Source organism: Periophthalmus magnuspinnatus, chromosome 1 (genome assembly GCF_009829125.3).
Source record: "Periophthalmus magnuspinnatus isolate fPerMag1 chromosome 1, fPerMag1.2.pri, whole genome shotgun sequence".
NCBI lineage: Eukaryota > Metazoa > Chordata > Actinopteri > Gobiiformes > Gobiidae > Periophthalmus > Periophthalmus magnuspinnatus.
The window spans coordinates 17,765,586-17,782,112 of NC_047126.1; the positions used below are offsets into that span (position 1 = coordinate 17,765,586).

A 16,527-nucleotide genomic window follows, 5' to 3' on the forward strand; every position below is an offset into this window, starting at 1 on the left:
AGTGCAATGAGTTTGCAGTTTTCTTTAATGACAAGGCTCAGGGCATTAAAATGACATCAATTCCTCAACTGAAATAACAACCCACCTCCCACCTAGACACTTAGAGCTGACTCACTTTGCACCTGTAACTGAAAAAACTGTCCAAGAGATGGTCACCAGTCTGAGTTCATCTACATGCTGCCTCGATGTGTAACCCGCTAAATATCTAAATTCTCTGCTCAACAGTTAACATGCCACAGCATAGTTAATATGTCACTTCAATCTAGACATTCCCAAGAAAGTACAGTCATCAGGCTTCTCCTAAAGAAGAGCCGTCTTAATGCCACAGTGCTGAACAATTATCGATATTAAAAAGTTATTTACCAACAGGTTACTAACTTCCTCCAAATGAACAACTTTGATGTCTTCCAGTCAGGTTTTAGACCCAATCACAGCACTAAGACTGCTCTTATCAACAAATGACATTCTCCTGAACACTGATGCAGGCAAAGTCTTGATCCTGTTAGATCTGAGTGCTGTTTTTGATACTGTCAATCATGGGATCCTTTGACAGAGACTAGAAGACTGGGTGAGCATCACTGGTGCGACACTAAACTGGTCCAAATCCTATCTAGAAGACAGGGAGAACTTTGTTGACACTGGAAACTCAGATCACATGGCACTGACCTGTGGGGTGCCCCAGATACTCTACAAACTGCCGTTAATACGAGCAATAATGTGTGTCTCCCACAACTATCCAGATGACACTCAGATCTATGTCTCACTGGCAGCAGGTGAATATGGACCAGTGGATTTACTCTGCCACTGCATCCAACAGATCAGTGTGTGGATGCAAAACAACTTTCTCCAGCTAAACTCAGACAAGACTGAAGTCATTGTCTTTGGCCCAGAGAAACAAAGTGTCAGCACCAGTCTCTCTCTCTCTCTCCTTCTCTCTCTGTCTCTCTCTCTCTCTCAAATTAGGCTAGAAATCTAGGGGTAATAATGGACTCAGCCTTGAAGTTTAACAGACACATCAAATCAATATTCCAACTTTTTACTATCTAAAAACATTGCAAAAATCAAAGGTATATTGTCAAAACCAGACTTGGAGAGACTTATCCATGCATTTGTCCCCAATAGGTTAGACTACTGTAACAGTCTGCTCACTGGCCTCTCCAAATGAGCGTTAAGTCATCTGCAGTACATCCAGAACACTGCTGCTCAGGTTATCACTAGAACCAGGAAGTACGAGCACAAGTCTATGCAGTGGCTTCCCGTGGTTCAGACAATAGACTTTAAAGCAGCTCTGCTTGTGAACAAGTCTCTCAATGGCCAAGCACCAAAGTACATCTCTGACATGTTAGTGCCATATGAACCATCTCACACTCTGGGAACCAGCAAATGGCCAGTCCCTGTAGTCCTCAGAGTCAGGACTAAACATGGGGAATCAGCATTTCAGTTGTATGCAGCTAAACTCTACAACAGTCTTCCTGAAGATGTGAGACAGGCCTCTATTTTGACAATGTTTAAATCCAGGAACAAAACGGTTCTGTTTAGCTGTGCATATGACTGAAAGGTTTTTTTATTCAGCACACTTCTGTTTTAATGTTATTTTTATGATTATTTATGTTTTGATTTGTTATATTGTGACTTTAATGTCTTTCTTCTTCTGTAAAGCACTTTGAATTACTTTGTGTATGAATTATGCTATACAAATAAACTTGCTTTGCCTTGCCTTGCCAAAGCTGAGCCAAGGCAGCCACATAACCCACATTTTTATTGTTGTAGATAGATATAAGGCAGTGTCCACCAGTAATCTGACCAGAACTGAAGAAGCTACTTGTATGAACAGCGAAACATCTTCACTCCTACAACTTTGTGTCCAGTTGACAGATTTATCTTTGGCTTTTACTATGTGTGGGTTATAGATCTGACCTGTACCTTGGACTTGTCTTAATGGCGATAGATAACTTTAATGTGTATGGAACATAGGCAAAGCAATATTATCTAAGCAGGTGGCTGACCCTCTACCAGAAAAGTGACATAGCACCTTTAAATCAGCACTACACAACAGAGTTCATAAGTTTAGTCCCAGTGTGATATTGTGAACACAGAGCCACTTTGGTGAAGCAGACAATGCCCCATGCAGCAGTCTAAGTCTCCATGGAACTGTAGTAGAAGTAAATGTTCTAGACTGTTCAAATGCATTATCCCTCTCCATTGTCACATTACAGACAGGAGCTGATGTTATTGCTTCACTTTTGAGTTATGGTGCAGCAGGTGATGAAAGTTTGTCAAACACAGAGACAAGGTGAAATTGAGACTGTCATTTGGTGTGCAATGGCCAGAAAATCACCCTATTTGGAAAACAATATTTTCAGACAGCTTCAAGACAAGAATAAATACGCGGGGATTATTAGAGTAGTTAATAAACCTGGTGAATTATTCAAATTGTGGGGGGTAGAGAATGACAGGACGGGCCTGAAAAAGTCTGTGGAAGATAAATTGTTGGTATACTTATGTTAAATGCTATTATTTAATGTTGAAAATCACATTCTATCGTTTCTGGTGATGATGGGTTGTGTCTACAGATAGTGTTTTTAATTTTTTTTTTTATTGTCATAGTATTTGAATTGGAGTATCGAGTCTATTCCTTAGTATTGACGGCACTACTAGCACAAGTCTTGCCCAGAAAGTTCAATAGTATGGCATTAAACCTATCTTGCATTCATTTAAAAACCTCAAAAAGCATGCATTCTTACTGTAAGTCGCTAGCCTTTCCACAGATCTGACTGGTAACTTCTTGGCCTGGTTGCGTCACCTGCGTGTCTCTGCAGATATAGGCAAGTTTAATGCCATACTGTGACTGTGGAACATTCCAGTTAAAGCTATAACACCTCCACCAATACAGGCAGGTAGGTGGCTGACCCTCCTCCAGAAAAGCTACAAACTGTACCTTTAAATCTGCAATCTGAATCAAGGTATAGCAGCAAAAACATCATGAGTTATGTTCAACGATTTTAAATAAGCCAAATATACACGACTTAAACCTGCATCCAGGCCTGACATTGCACTCACAGAGGGGGGAAAACGCTCATTAGTTTGTGTTTTTGTGTGAGAAAACATCTTTAACAAGCTCTACGTTGCTCACAGGTCCTCGTCTGCTCTCCTCTTCTGTTCTTAAACATCTGTCTCTCCGCTGCCAGAGACTTTTGGACAGCTTTTTGTGATTTCCTGTTGACCCTTCTCCAAAACACATTCATCCCCAAAGCTTATCACGGTGCCAAACCTAATCTAGTAGCTGAAGATAGATCGTCTAAGTTTGGCAAAAAGAGCAAGGACAGGCCTATCTCCCATGGTCTAATGAGTCACTTTCTTAAAATCAATTGCAATTAGTCACAACCTGAATTTCACAAAGCACTGGCAGCACAGGCTATCAAGTATTTCAAGTTACTTTATGGAGAGTTTTTGGTCATATTTTAAGTTTAAATTCTGCCTTGATTGAACTACTGATCACTGACTAACATTTAGCTCAATCCATGGGAACTTTTTCCGTAGCTGAGCCTTTGAGTTAGGTTGGAGAATCGACCTTTGATGCCAGAATTGCACGCTGCCGTTACGTCCTTGGGCAAGACACTATACCGTCTGTGCTTCTATTAATATGAGTTCAAGTATCGGCATTAAAGGTGCAATATATAACCTTTCAAGTAGAGACTCCACTACCAGCTTGTCTTATGAGATGCCATGATTTCTTTGCCTAGAACGTTACGAAGTATGGCATTAAAGTGATCTATGTCCATTGAAACACACAGTTGATGCTATCAGGCAAAGTTACAAGTAAAATCTGTGGACAGGCGAGTCTGCTCACTGTAAAAATATCTTTCTGAAGGTATTGTTAAGCAAAAGAATATGTTTAATAGATATGTTTATTGCTATATTTCTGAACTTTACAGGCAAAGAAATAAAACCTAAAATGTATCGCTATATGCACCATTGTTATAGGAACAATACCATCAGCTACAACTGCAACATAAATACATCTCAGTGTTTATCTGCAGTCTCCATGGCGACGTCCCTCCAACCTTGTCTTTTTTGTAGTGTTGTGCCCGATGTCATTTCTCTCAAAGTGATCTGCAGTCTTCATAAGGAATACCTGTGGGGTTCCTCACCTCAATCCTCCCTCAATAACTACTCCAGACGCTTTGTTCCCAACTGTACATCACATTTAATTTGAAGCCCGTCACCTCGAGTAACCTCCGGGGTTAGCCAATCATAGGGGGCCGTTCGGATCATGTGGGCGGTCAGAGTTCTTTAATTAAACGCCACTGACTTCTTATCTTCATTATTTTAAACGTAATTGGTCATGAGAACTTGGCCCTGGATTATTAGAGTCTTGTAAAGAGATAGGTGGCAATCCTCAGTGAATTGTGACAGATGGTGCGAGGTCACAGGGCCAAAGCTATAGGACAAGACACTAAAGACATACAAGCAGTTATAGGTTAAGTGTATAGGCAGTGGGCCAACACTCTACCAACTGAGCCACAGCACTTATTTATGAAAATGTGAAAAACAGAACTGGTTAATTTTGAACGGGCATCCTGATTATTATCCGCAATGAGTTTATGCATTCTTTTCACAACCCTCAGAGAACAGAGCAGAGTTATGTCATGACAGTAAAGCTAACAACAACTAGCATGGTAATGTGCACTTCCTGATTATTGAACAGTAAAGTAATTTGTGGTTGCCATGGTTATTGCCATTGCCTCTTGTGGCTAACTGACTCGCACACTGAGCAGTTTTTAAACTTTTAACTGTTTGTTTTTTTTCTTTTAGATTGTAGGATTTTGACCAATTAAGAAGTGCAGCAGGCGCAGTTCAAAGAGTGGACATTAAGGACTACTGGACTGTGTGATTTGAGCAGTTTGTTTTTTTGTGTGTCCATGGCAACCCTGCATGGACCAGTTACAACAATGCAACAGGCTTTCTACACAAAATATGGCAGATGTTTCACACTTTGACGGGAGACCCATCTCATCACCGATCAAAGCACAAGAGCGGAGTGAGAGGCTTAGAAGAGATTTGTGTCTCCAGATTTCACGTGGCTCCCCCTGGAGGCTGCTGTGATGCCAGAGCTTCAGGACAGCGAGGATGTAAACTTTTGTCCTGAGGGCTGTTACTCCCCTCGAACTGCCCTGACATTGGAACTGAGGACCCTAGCGTTTGAGCAGTACTGAGACTTTTGTTTGAGCTTTGTTATTATGATATTTTACAGTTCAATGTGCTTAAATTGCCAAATAAAAACAAATAAAGTGATACTGATTGATTTCTAATGCAGACACTACACAGCAGACTTATTTTGACCTCAGAAGATGTATGGGGCAAGGCAAATTTTGCTCAAATACATGGTAAAAAATGGGTACAGTCCCTTTAAGAACACATGGATCATTTGTTAAAGGTATGATTGTCAAGTTTTCTCTTAATGACGCAGGTATAGTTGAGTTGACTTGGGCCCTACACCCTCCAGATCTCAAAAAGAAAGCAGGAGGAGCTTATATAACAGGCTATATAAAACATCAATTTACATTTCCACTATGCCAACCAGTGCCTTACCTTCCTCTTGTTGTTGGGGCTCACATAGAGATAGCTGAGGATGGTCTTGGCTCCTACTTTGTCATTGAGCTTCTGGTATGTGGCTCCATAGTCCGTGGACCTGAAACGACCACAGACAGAGAGGCAAGCTCCATGAATCAGCTCTGATAATTAAAACTTTCCAGCGATGATACAGACCAAGGAGGGGTAAAGGCCGATGACGCAAGAGTTTGGAGGGCAATGTGGGATAGAGAGAGAGCAGAGCGAGGAGATGGGAGAGACAGGGGAAGCAGAGAGAGGGAGAGAGGAGAGGAGAGGGAGAGAGGGACACACAGAAAGAGGGAGAAAAGGGAGAAGGGGAGAGACAAAGAGGAGGAAGGGGGAAGAGGAGGGGGAGACAGGGGAAGGCTGGGCATGACTCTTGGGCCATGGCACTGCGGTCACTGTTCACTGCCTTCAGCTGCCGGGTTTATCAGCCACAAACAACTCCAATGAATGTTAATTAAAACTGTGCTCATTAAGATGCAGCTTCTTCATTAGACCAATAAAGAATTAATGAAGACACAATGTAAGATTTATGTTTAAATTGCAGGGATAAAATCACAAATGTTTTATAAAATGAGGGTTCCATTACGTTTGATTGCATGTATGTTTAGAATATAACAAACAGCAGTTGTTTTTGTTTCGGTGCAGAAGCCGCAGGGCGAGGATCATAAGATGTACTTTTCAGAAATAAATAGCTTGAATGTGAAATATGGAATTGGATTCTTCTGTTTAATGATTATTTAGCATCACTTGCTCACATTTTGACAGATTGTAATTACTGAGTAATTGACTTGAAATGGAAAGACTCGGCTGGAAGAAATAATGTAGTTCTTGACAGTGGTGGAATGTAATGAAGTAAAAGTAGTGAAATACGGTACTTAAGTGAAATGTATATGTACTTTACTTAAATGGATACTGTTTACCTTTACTTCACTACATTTGAGAGGAGACATCTGTATTTTTGACTCCTCTATATTTTTTAGCTGGACTGAAAATTAAATATATATATATATATATATATTGTCTGAGACCTGCTGAAAAAGCTGAGGGTTTATTTTTAACACCTTCATTATTTGAGCAAACAAAAATATACAAATAAAAACAGGGGGGAAACAATCGATTAATTTGTTTCTATTCACCAAAATTCAGCACAAATCTTTAATCTCTACATTTGGAGCCTCATAACACCTCAAAATATGCATGGAATATTACTTTTTACTCTTCAAGGTCATTTTGAAACCTGCAGTAGATTTTTTCATGTGATACTTTTAAGTGTTTTTTTTTTTTTTTTGCTCTACTATCTGTCCTTTTAATTAAATAACAAAATTGAATACTTCCAGCACTGGTTCCTGGTTAAAAATGAGCATGTGCATGATTCCAGTGTCAGTAAATATTAAAATCTTATTAAAAAGAGATAGATAAAGACTTCTTTTTTAATCGACATCCACACAGAGAAACTTGGATCTCTGTCAAAAGATACATACGAACTGCAATGGACTAAACAAAGGAATAAACCCACACATCATCACATGCATCAGTACTGAGCGCTGTAAAACCGGGATAAATGAGCTCCTAAAGCCCGCCAAACACAATAACTAAAAGATGTATGATTAATGTGATTATTTAAAAAAAATGTTTACAGTAAAAAAAATAATGAATCTCCACTTGATCTATTCTCAAAATACTTTTAAATGCTTAGAACATGTGAATAAAGGCTTTAGAATAGAAACTTACATCACAACATTATATATGGACCCAAGTTATTTATTGTTGCTGTTGCTTCAAACTTTTCACGTTGTAGTGGTAAAGTTAGTGTTTGTGTTTTGCCTTTGCCACAGGGGTGCAGATGTTTTGGCCGTGTCCTCACAGAGCTCTGTTCAGATGTGTCCTGACCTCCACCTCACAGCACCTTTTAGAGACAAGTTCACAGCCAAGTCACACTCATCCTCCTCCAAAAACTCAAAGTGCACACCCAGGTAGCAAAACAGATCAACTTCAGAGCGCACACTTGAACAATTGAAATTATATATAGAATAATTAGATAACCCGATATAGATAGATCAGACAATCCGCTCTAAGCATCCAGCTCTTACTTATGGGTTTGCGATCGATAAAATACTTAATTATTAGATGCAAACAGCAGACATCACACAGCGGAGGAGCTTTGTGGAAGTGCTGTTTCATTTTATAAAGCCCCAACTTCAAAACTATCATCTGTGATTAAACTGCTAGATTTGACCTGACAGAAGAAGACCAGAGAGCACAGCCTCTGGTCTGTGCTCTCTGGTCTGAACAACAGCCATCTGTCATCTACTGGTAAAAGGTTCAATGGATGGGACACAATAGAGGCTATTCAGCTATAATGTGCAATACATTTTAGTAAAACAAAACAAACCAAAACCAAAATATATTTAGTTTGAAATTTGGCTAAATCATTTGCGGTTGATTTTGCCAAATTGGTATACTGGTCTAATTAAGATAATCAAGATTGGGACTAGGTGAAACTTAACACTAAAACTTAATTACAATAAACTGTATGGTTAGCTAGGAGTAGGGATTTACACAATTTAGGCTGTGTCTTTATAAATTAAGTGGTGAATTTAGCACCAGTTTAATTATTATTATATTGACATTATATCATTATATATAACAAAGGCCTACTTAAAAACAGCCTAATCATTTCAATAATTTGTAATATTGTAAAATAGTAGTTTAATCTCCACAGCAGCTTCAGGGCAACAGACACATAACATGATGATTTACCATATTACTTATCTGTGGGGCATGTAAAAATAGGAGAAGCCCGAAGAACATGACAACTCCACATATGTAAACAAGCTAGCACATTTGAATCTGCTCCTTTGCCAGATTTGTCCAAAGTTTTGTTTTCTCTCGTGAGGCTTCGAGATACTATGTGGTGTATCATCCTGAACTATTCACTAAATCTGATGTCTAGATCGGCGGCCGATAGTGATACCAGTATTAGATGAGGACATCCCTCGCCAGAAGCTCAGATATTAAGGTTTTGTGATATACAGTAACTGGGCCTAATGATCACAATGAAATGAATGAAAGAATATAAATCTTAGATCAAAACTATTATAGTGGTGCAATCTTTAGTTAAATGTGCTCTGTTAGTCACAAGATAATCCCAAATCTGTTCAATTCTGAAGCATCTGCAAAACTTCAAATGACTTATTTCAGTTGTCAGGTCTGATTTATTTTGAAAGGCTCCACTAAGGACTCATTTCACAGGAAAATAGAGCTAACTCTTGGAAAGCCAAATAAAAACAGAGAGATAGCATGAGTAAACCCCTCATGACTTCAAATGAGACAAGCACCACATCCAAACATGTTTGTGGTCTGCACTTTTGTTTTTGTTTTCAGTTTGTTGGTTTTAGGTTCAAAATTTCATAGCAATTTTTACAAATTATAATTTATGTAGACCTGTCGAGCAGTACTTTACCATTCATCCATGTCTAGTTCAGTTTGACATAACATCTTAGTGGCATGGGGGGAGCAGTGGTTAGTGCTTGCACCTCACAGCAAGAAGGTCCTGGGTTCAATTCCAGGGGCCTTTTAGTGTTTTTGAGTTTGCATGTCCTCCCTGTGTCTGGCTGTCCCTGATCACTAAAAAAAACATGTACAATAGGTTCTCCTTTGGGTCAGAAATCCTATCCCACCATAAGGAGGACTTAAATACATACTGAATATCTCATACATTCCGATTTTAAAGCAGACGTATTCTGCAAATGTGACTTTCAGAGCTTTTAACTATGTTATAGTTGTTTCTCTTTCTCATTTGCCCCTCGAAGTTGCTTTTCACATTGCCGATCAATCTCCGTTTTCACCGCTACTGTCATACGCCCACTGCTCTTTACTTACTTTTGTTCTTCAATTTTATTTTCTTAACCGGTGATTCGTGTAGGACCCAGCAGCATTGCGTAGTCATTTTGGTACAAATGTTTAAAAAAATCCAACTTGCTAATGTGATCTGCAGCTATCCATAAGTTACAGTTACACGGCTCTTTGTTGTGGTGACGTTTACGGCAATGTCAGCTCCACTTGGGCACCGTTTTTTTTTAATGAGAAAATCAGTGGTTTGTTTTAAATGAAGACTGCGACTTAACATAATGATAATGATCCACGAATGTCATAGATTAAAACTATATAGCAGACACAAGCAAAATAGGTCTTCTTACATTTGTACTAAGTTACATATTTACGGCGTTGTAGAGAAATGTATTGCAAATGTGCGTTGTCTTTAACACTGTTGGTGAGTTTTCCAGACACTGCATGTAGGGGACTGATTTTTGTCACCGCACTTTTTTCCACAACAATAATCACAACAATTCTTCCTCGGTTACTACCCTTTTGAGATCAATACATCGTGACTATAACTTCTTATGCTTTTCATCAAACATCAGACCTTCCACTTTGCCGTCTGACCACCTCCCATCGCTGGACGCTGACATCACCGCATCGACCCGCACACAGGGGGCGCACTAACGCATGATTTAGGGGCCTATGACTTATTTTTAGTGTCACTGCAACTTTCAACACAGTCCAATAAAAAGCCCACCCGAGGCCTGAGAGATGAGAGAGGCACTAAAGTGAGAATGATGGTTTTCCAAGGACAGAGATCGAGGGAGAAAGGCGACTAACTATGACCACATACAGTGACCTAATGGCTCCCAGGAAACAAGAAAAATGAAAATTGATTGTTTTAACGTTTTTTTTTTTTTGTTTGTTTCTTTTTTATGTAAGTTTTAAGTGTGCATTACTTTAAAAAAATGTATTATTATTATTATTATTATTATTATTATTATTATTATATTTTATTTATGTTTTTTTTAAGCAAACTAAAAAGTGAAGTGAAAAATCTTTAAAATTATTGAAAAATACTAGGGTTCGTAAATGAAGATCTGGACATTAATAACAAATCAGGTGTATTCTTTCCCTGATGTCGTTCCTGTTAGCATTAGCAACCGGTTTGACCCTCAGCATTGCTAAGCACCCGCCCCCTGCTAAACAAATGATGTAGGCAGGAAGGGGCGTTACCCTCAACAGCCTCGCTCCGGATTGGCTCTTTGGTTGCTATGATACTTGTGGTTTGAATTCCAAATATGGAACTTGACTCCTAATTCTCCCCTGTAACTGCTCTAGCCTCGATGAGCTTCATTTGACTGGAGCCGAACGCTACGGGTGACGTCACGCTCACTTGGACCACTTCTTTATACAGTCTATGCACAGGGCTCATTACTGTGGAGCACTTGACAGTAGAGCCACAGCAGAGTTTAAATGCTGATAATAATAATAATATCCTAATGTCACAGCTTCGCAGTATTATAATTAGGCCTGTATAAGATATAAGATATTATTTCCAAAACACATAAATAAAAATAAAGCCATTAGTAAGGGAAGTAATAAGAAAAAGAGAAAAATGCAAAATATATTATTAAAAAGCTAAATGTGTTATTCAAATGTACATTAAACATAGTCAAATTTAAATCAATTCATTGTGAGTTAAATCAGAACAATCATGTGATTAATCACCATTAAAAAGTCAACAGCCCTAAAAAAATAAACCCATGTACACAGACTTTTTAAAAACAAAATATAATTTATGTGTGTATCTTTCATTTATTTATTTATTCAAACAACTAAAAAAATCCCACCAGAGATGTAAGAGAAGAGAGATGCACTTATGTGAGAATAATAGTTGTGCAAGGACAGATGGGGACATAGAGGTGTGCTGAGGAGGCTATCGACAGTGTCCTATGTGTGAGAGGGGAATGTGAGGTGAATAAGTGTGGAGCAGGCTCAAGTTGGATTAAACACACAAGGAGGAACAAGAACATATAAAGGGTTATCGAGCTGTCCTCAATCGAGTACAATGACCTAATGGCACCTCAAGTACACAAGAAAAAGAATATTGATTGTTTTAACATTTTGATATTTCTGCTGTTTTTTTCTATACTTGAAGCAAAACTCTGTAACTTTGTGAAGGTGGTTTGACCATGAAATATTCCATTTGAAAAGTTTTAGGTGAGTTTTATTGGTAAAGTCCTGCCCTGCCAAACACATTCACAATGATTTCAGTGTTCAATTACTTTACAAACCAATCTTTTGATTAATCGATTAGTTGTTTGCATTTTGCACAATTTGAAGATTCAAATAAGTAACAGGATTTGGAAATGCACAAATATCACAATTACAATCCTTCATTTGTATAAAAGTTTATTTGCTTATTCAATTTAAGATCATAACAGTTAAAGTGCACAACAGCTGAAGTGATTCAGTCACATTAATGCACATAATGAATATAAAACCCACGTGACCGTCGGACTGTCGGACCACACACCTGCACTGGACTGGAGTGGATGCAGGTGATGGACAAACCCAGAATAATCCCGTCAAGCTGGTGGTTGTTTGCCCTAAATCCTCCAGAGAATTACAGCTGAACAAACATTGCTGCACTAGCGTAATTTGTGAGGTTCAAGCTAAAAACAAAAGATGATGGCCAATTAATAACATGCCCAGAGACATACGCACACTGTCTAATCTTGATTAGTGGGTAATTCAGGGAAAGTTTATCGTTGTCAAACACTGTGGACAAAGAGCGGGACTTCAGAGGTCGTTCTTTTTCTTTTTCAGTAGCCTTTAACTTTGGAGTAAAACATGTCTATAGCATTATTACACTTTAAACAATATGCTAAGTTTTGGACACAGCACAATTCTAATGTGAATTTTGGATATACACATTTCATATAGATGGAAATGCAGTTACTGAAGAACTGCTAAGGTTATGTGCATCTTGGGCCTCTTTAAAACAGATTACCACAAATTAAAATGATGTTTTATTTTTTGTACTTTATATCAAGCATAAAAATAATAAAAAATTCATTAAAAAGTGTCTTTTTTGATTAACTATACTTTTTACTCATGCACAGGAGAAAGGGAAGCTTTTCTGGTGCAGAGAATGTTAACTCAGGGATGGTGCTGGTAATAAGACAAGTATTCTAATGCGCTCTAGTGTGAATAATGTCTATTAAATGACAACGCCTTAGAGTAAAAGAGTCACATAATTTAGCTGTTCTTTGGTCTTGAAATTCTGTCTACCAATCTCTTATTTCCACACAAAATGCCTAAAAGCTCATTTAGTTGAGCTCTGTATTCTCTGAACCAGTTTGCACTGATGTCTTGAGTGAGTTATTAAAGGCATTATTAGATAGTGTTTCAATTATAATTTCTGGAGAGGACTGAGCAGTGATAGGGAGTAGACTGTATATAAGCTGGTTTTATATTCACTCTGGGGCAGGGAGTAATGATACAGACGCTGGGGGCTGCGTTTGAGTGGAGTTAACATGAGGTCAATAGTGGAGTCACGGCAAAGAGAAGTTTAAATTTACTACATAGAAGGCACTGTGTTAATGTTTTATAATTGTATTTAAAGCAGCATTAAAACTGTCATTTGGACTAAACATGAGATTAAGACTCATTTTGGTTTATTGTACTGAAAAAAAGAAAGAAACAAAACAAAACTTTGTGGGCTTGCATTTGCACAGACCTGAGTCTTACTTGGGGCTTCCTCCTGCTTGTTTCTATGGAAATATTCCTGTCGCTATAATTTTACACATTATGAAATGAAAACAGAGAATGTTCCAAAGAATGGGTTTAAATTTATATGTCCATAGAATTATGCAGGCAGCAAGCCTCCTCCAAAAAGTTACATCTATAATTATTGATTTATTTTGATTTTTTATTTAGATTTTTTAAAATTTAATTCACTTACATTCAGTTACATTTTCAGTTATTGATTATATAATTCAGTTACATTTGTTGGCGTTTCATTGCGGACGGCCCTCTTGGTGTAAGGGTTTACATGACATTACAATAGAAGGCATTGTCAGTAGAGTCCTTCATTCCTCCAAGAGTGTTACAGAGTAAAGAGGTTTCAGTCTTAGCTATTTGGCCTCTCATCCAACAGGCTTGATCAATTGTGACAACACAATCTGAGAATGTAATATATAATGCAATGAAAGGTGGAGTTTAGGATGGAAATTGTTGGTGTTTTTCCTGTGGACACAACAATTGGGTGATGTTTGAACCCGCAACTTTGCCGTTATTGATGCAAGTGGATTATTTTCTGTCTTTTTTTCTTGTTTTGCCTTATTTCTAACTGTGTAATAAAAAAAACTGAGATTGTATTTTGAGAGAGTGGAAAACAAAACATCTCTATACCTGCCTTGGGTTCATTTCGACCTCACTGCACATACCAAACCCTTAAGCCAGTTATGTGAAAAGAAAAGAAAAAAAACATCACTTTACTGAGATGCTACTTATGAGTAACATGGCCATAGCCAGAAGAAGGTTTTTGATATAAATCTATTATCATCATTTTAAAATAATTACAGACCAGAGAAAGAACAAGGGAGACACGGGGTCATGGAACACTTTGGGCCTTTGGGTAATTTTTCGGTGCAGTCTTCATAAAGTTCTAAAAGAGTTATTTGAATTCTGAGTAAACATTGTGTTCTTTTCACTGGACCATCTCAGCCTTCAAATTGTGCAATTTCAAGCAAGAAAAAGCAGTTTTGAGCGAATGCTTTGTTTTTGAGTTTAGATCTGAGAAAACACATGTTCAAAAACGACTATTTGACTAATGCAGCCCGGAGTCTTTGAAGAAGTCTGTTGACGGCTGTGACTTAAATCGGACTCACCGTTTTGAAAGATGTTTATGTCTACATCTACAACTGCTTTTTTTTTTTTTTTAATGATAACCAACATAGCAAGTAACCATTTCAAGCAAGTTCTCTTTCTACCGCCATGTGCCTAATGATCTACCATCTAGTGATCAGGATTCAAATTACCACACGTCTGATTATAAGAATGACCAATGTACAATACGACAATGTGTACAATGTGTTGCCCCATTACGATTCTGACGAAGCTCTCAAATGAAATATTGGAGTATACCAATTGGAGGAATTAGTGAGATATAATTGATGAACTTTACTTCTCAAATCAAAAAGGGTGGTCTGGGTTAAGTGGGATGCTTCCATAGCCCACCTCCTCTTCTTGTACTTTAGCATTGGCCTATTTGTTAGCTAAATGGGCGCAGCGTGAGTTCGTAGAGGGGAGAGTGTGACAGGGGAGCGTCCCAGATTGGGCAAATGGGGCAAGTTTGATTAGTGATCTAAGAGGCTATTTGTGGAGTTTGCAATGGTAAATCTTGGCTTTAACTGTGTTCTGTTAAAAGGGACGTAGTATGCAAAATCGTCTTGCATGAGCTTTTGTTTGCCTTTTGTTAGCGCACTTAAAGTTGTATTTAGACAGTAGTGGAACGTTAAAAAGGAAAAGTAGTAAAGTACTGTACTTAAGCATACATTTTAGGTGTCTGTGCTTTATTTAAGTACATTTTAAAGTGGATACGTTTTACTCCCTACGTTTGAGAGCAGGTATCTGTACTTTCTACTCCACTACATTTTGAACAGGACTGAAGTTAACGTATTTGTTTTTTATTAATGTCTGACACTTGCTGAAAAGGTTTATTTTTTCACACATTTGTATTTTGAGCAAACAAGAATATACAAATAAGATCAGAAAAAAAACTATTGATTCAATTGTTTCTGCTGAAGAAAATTCAGCACAAATCTTTATCAAAATCACTACATTGTAACATGATTAGATCTCAAAATCTGCACTAAATACTTTCACTTTTTACTGTAATTTTGAGAGGCACTGACCTGGAGGCGTGCCCTTATCAGTCCAGGCCAGGTGCACATCATCGCCCTGAGTTGCTGCTTGAGGAGGGGAGGTTTTTTACTGAATTAGTTGAAAATGTAGTTAAATACATGAAATTATATTAAAAAGAACTGCTAATACTAAAATAACACTGTGCAATAAAACTGAATGTAGATCATTTTAAATAGTAAATTCTGTAGTTTTCCTTCAGCTAAACTTACCTGTGTCTGGCCTTAGTGGTTTAGCCCATACTAAATAATATTTTTTTTGTTGCACTGTGGTTGTTGCCTGTTGTCTGTCCTGAGGAGGTGCTGCCTTTCACATCTGCAATAGTGTGGTCTATAAAAAGGTGAAGAGCTCACAAAAGTTTATTTTGTTTTTTATACCCCTCGGATGCTACAGTTTTCTTTAGCTAGGAATAAGGGAGATAACATCTATAATCTGACAGTACTTGAATATTTTTTACATGTGATACTTTTACTCGAGTATTTTTTTGCTCCGGTTTCTGTACTTTTACTTAAGTAATGAAGTACTTCCACCACAGTATTTAGACTGACTCACGTATGCATGTTTGAGTATTTTCCTGTTTCCTGTTTTCACCTACCCCCTAACCCCCTACATCCCTGTACTTAGTTGCAGATTGAAATATTTATATTCAGTAGAGCCATACTGCAGTTTATAATGAACAAAATTTATAAATGTTAATCTATTTATGTAATAGTTAAATAATGATTACCTGAAACCCCTGCAATGCATTCTGCTGCTGTGTCCTTGAGTGAAACGGTTGAATTGTACTATACTTGGTGTCTTGTTATTGTAAAGCTGATGGTTTAATTCAGTGTCTATCGTTGTTGAGTCCTTGGGCAACATGTTCCTCCCACCTTGCCCGTGTGGATGTGGTCAGTGATTAGTGGTGGTCAGAGAGGCCATCGGCGCAGCCCTGTTTCTGAAAGTCAACTGGGGCTTTGTCTTTAAAATATACTGAGCTACTATTCAGTTATACACAAACATTCAAATAATTCAGCAATATCAAAGCATACATTGAGAAATAAGACATTCTGAGGTGTGGAGTCCATGAGCCCGAGGCGGTACAGTTGTGTCTGTTCCAGCTCCAGTTATGTGCTCTGGCAGCAGACTCTTAGTGACAGCCATGATAAAACCCAC

General features: G+C 38.1%; 1 protein-coding gene across 2 annotated transcripts in view; it reads right to left on the reverse strand.

The window, feature by feature from the left end:
- Positions 1 to 16,527, reverse strand: part of LOC117394140 (VPS10 domain-containing receptor SorCS1) — a 241,090-nt gene that overhangs the window by 108,391 nt on the left and 116,172 nt on the right. For both annotated transcript variants that reach the window (XR_008648783.1, XM_055223835.1), the window contains exon 3: positions 5,593 to 5,692. Coding sequence is in view for 1 of the 2 variants with exons in the window: in XM_055223835.1 (XP_055079810.1) it covers positions 5,593 to 5,692 (100 nt within the window). In the remaining variant the exon portion in view is untranslated. The remainder of the gene's footprint in view (positions 1 to 5,592; positions 5,693 to 16,527) is intronic.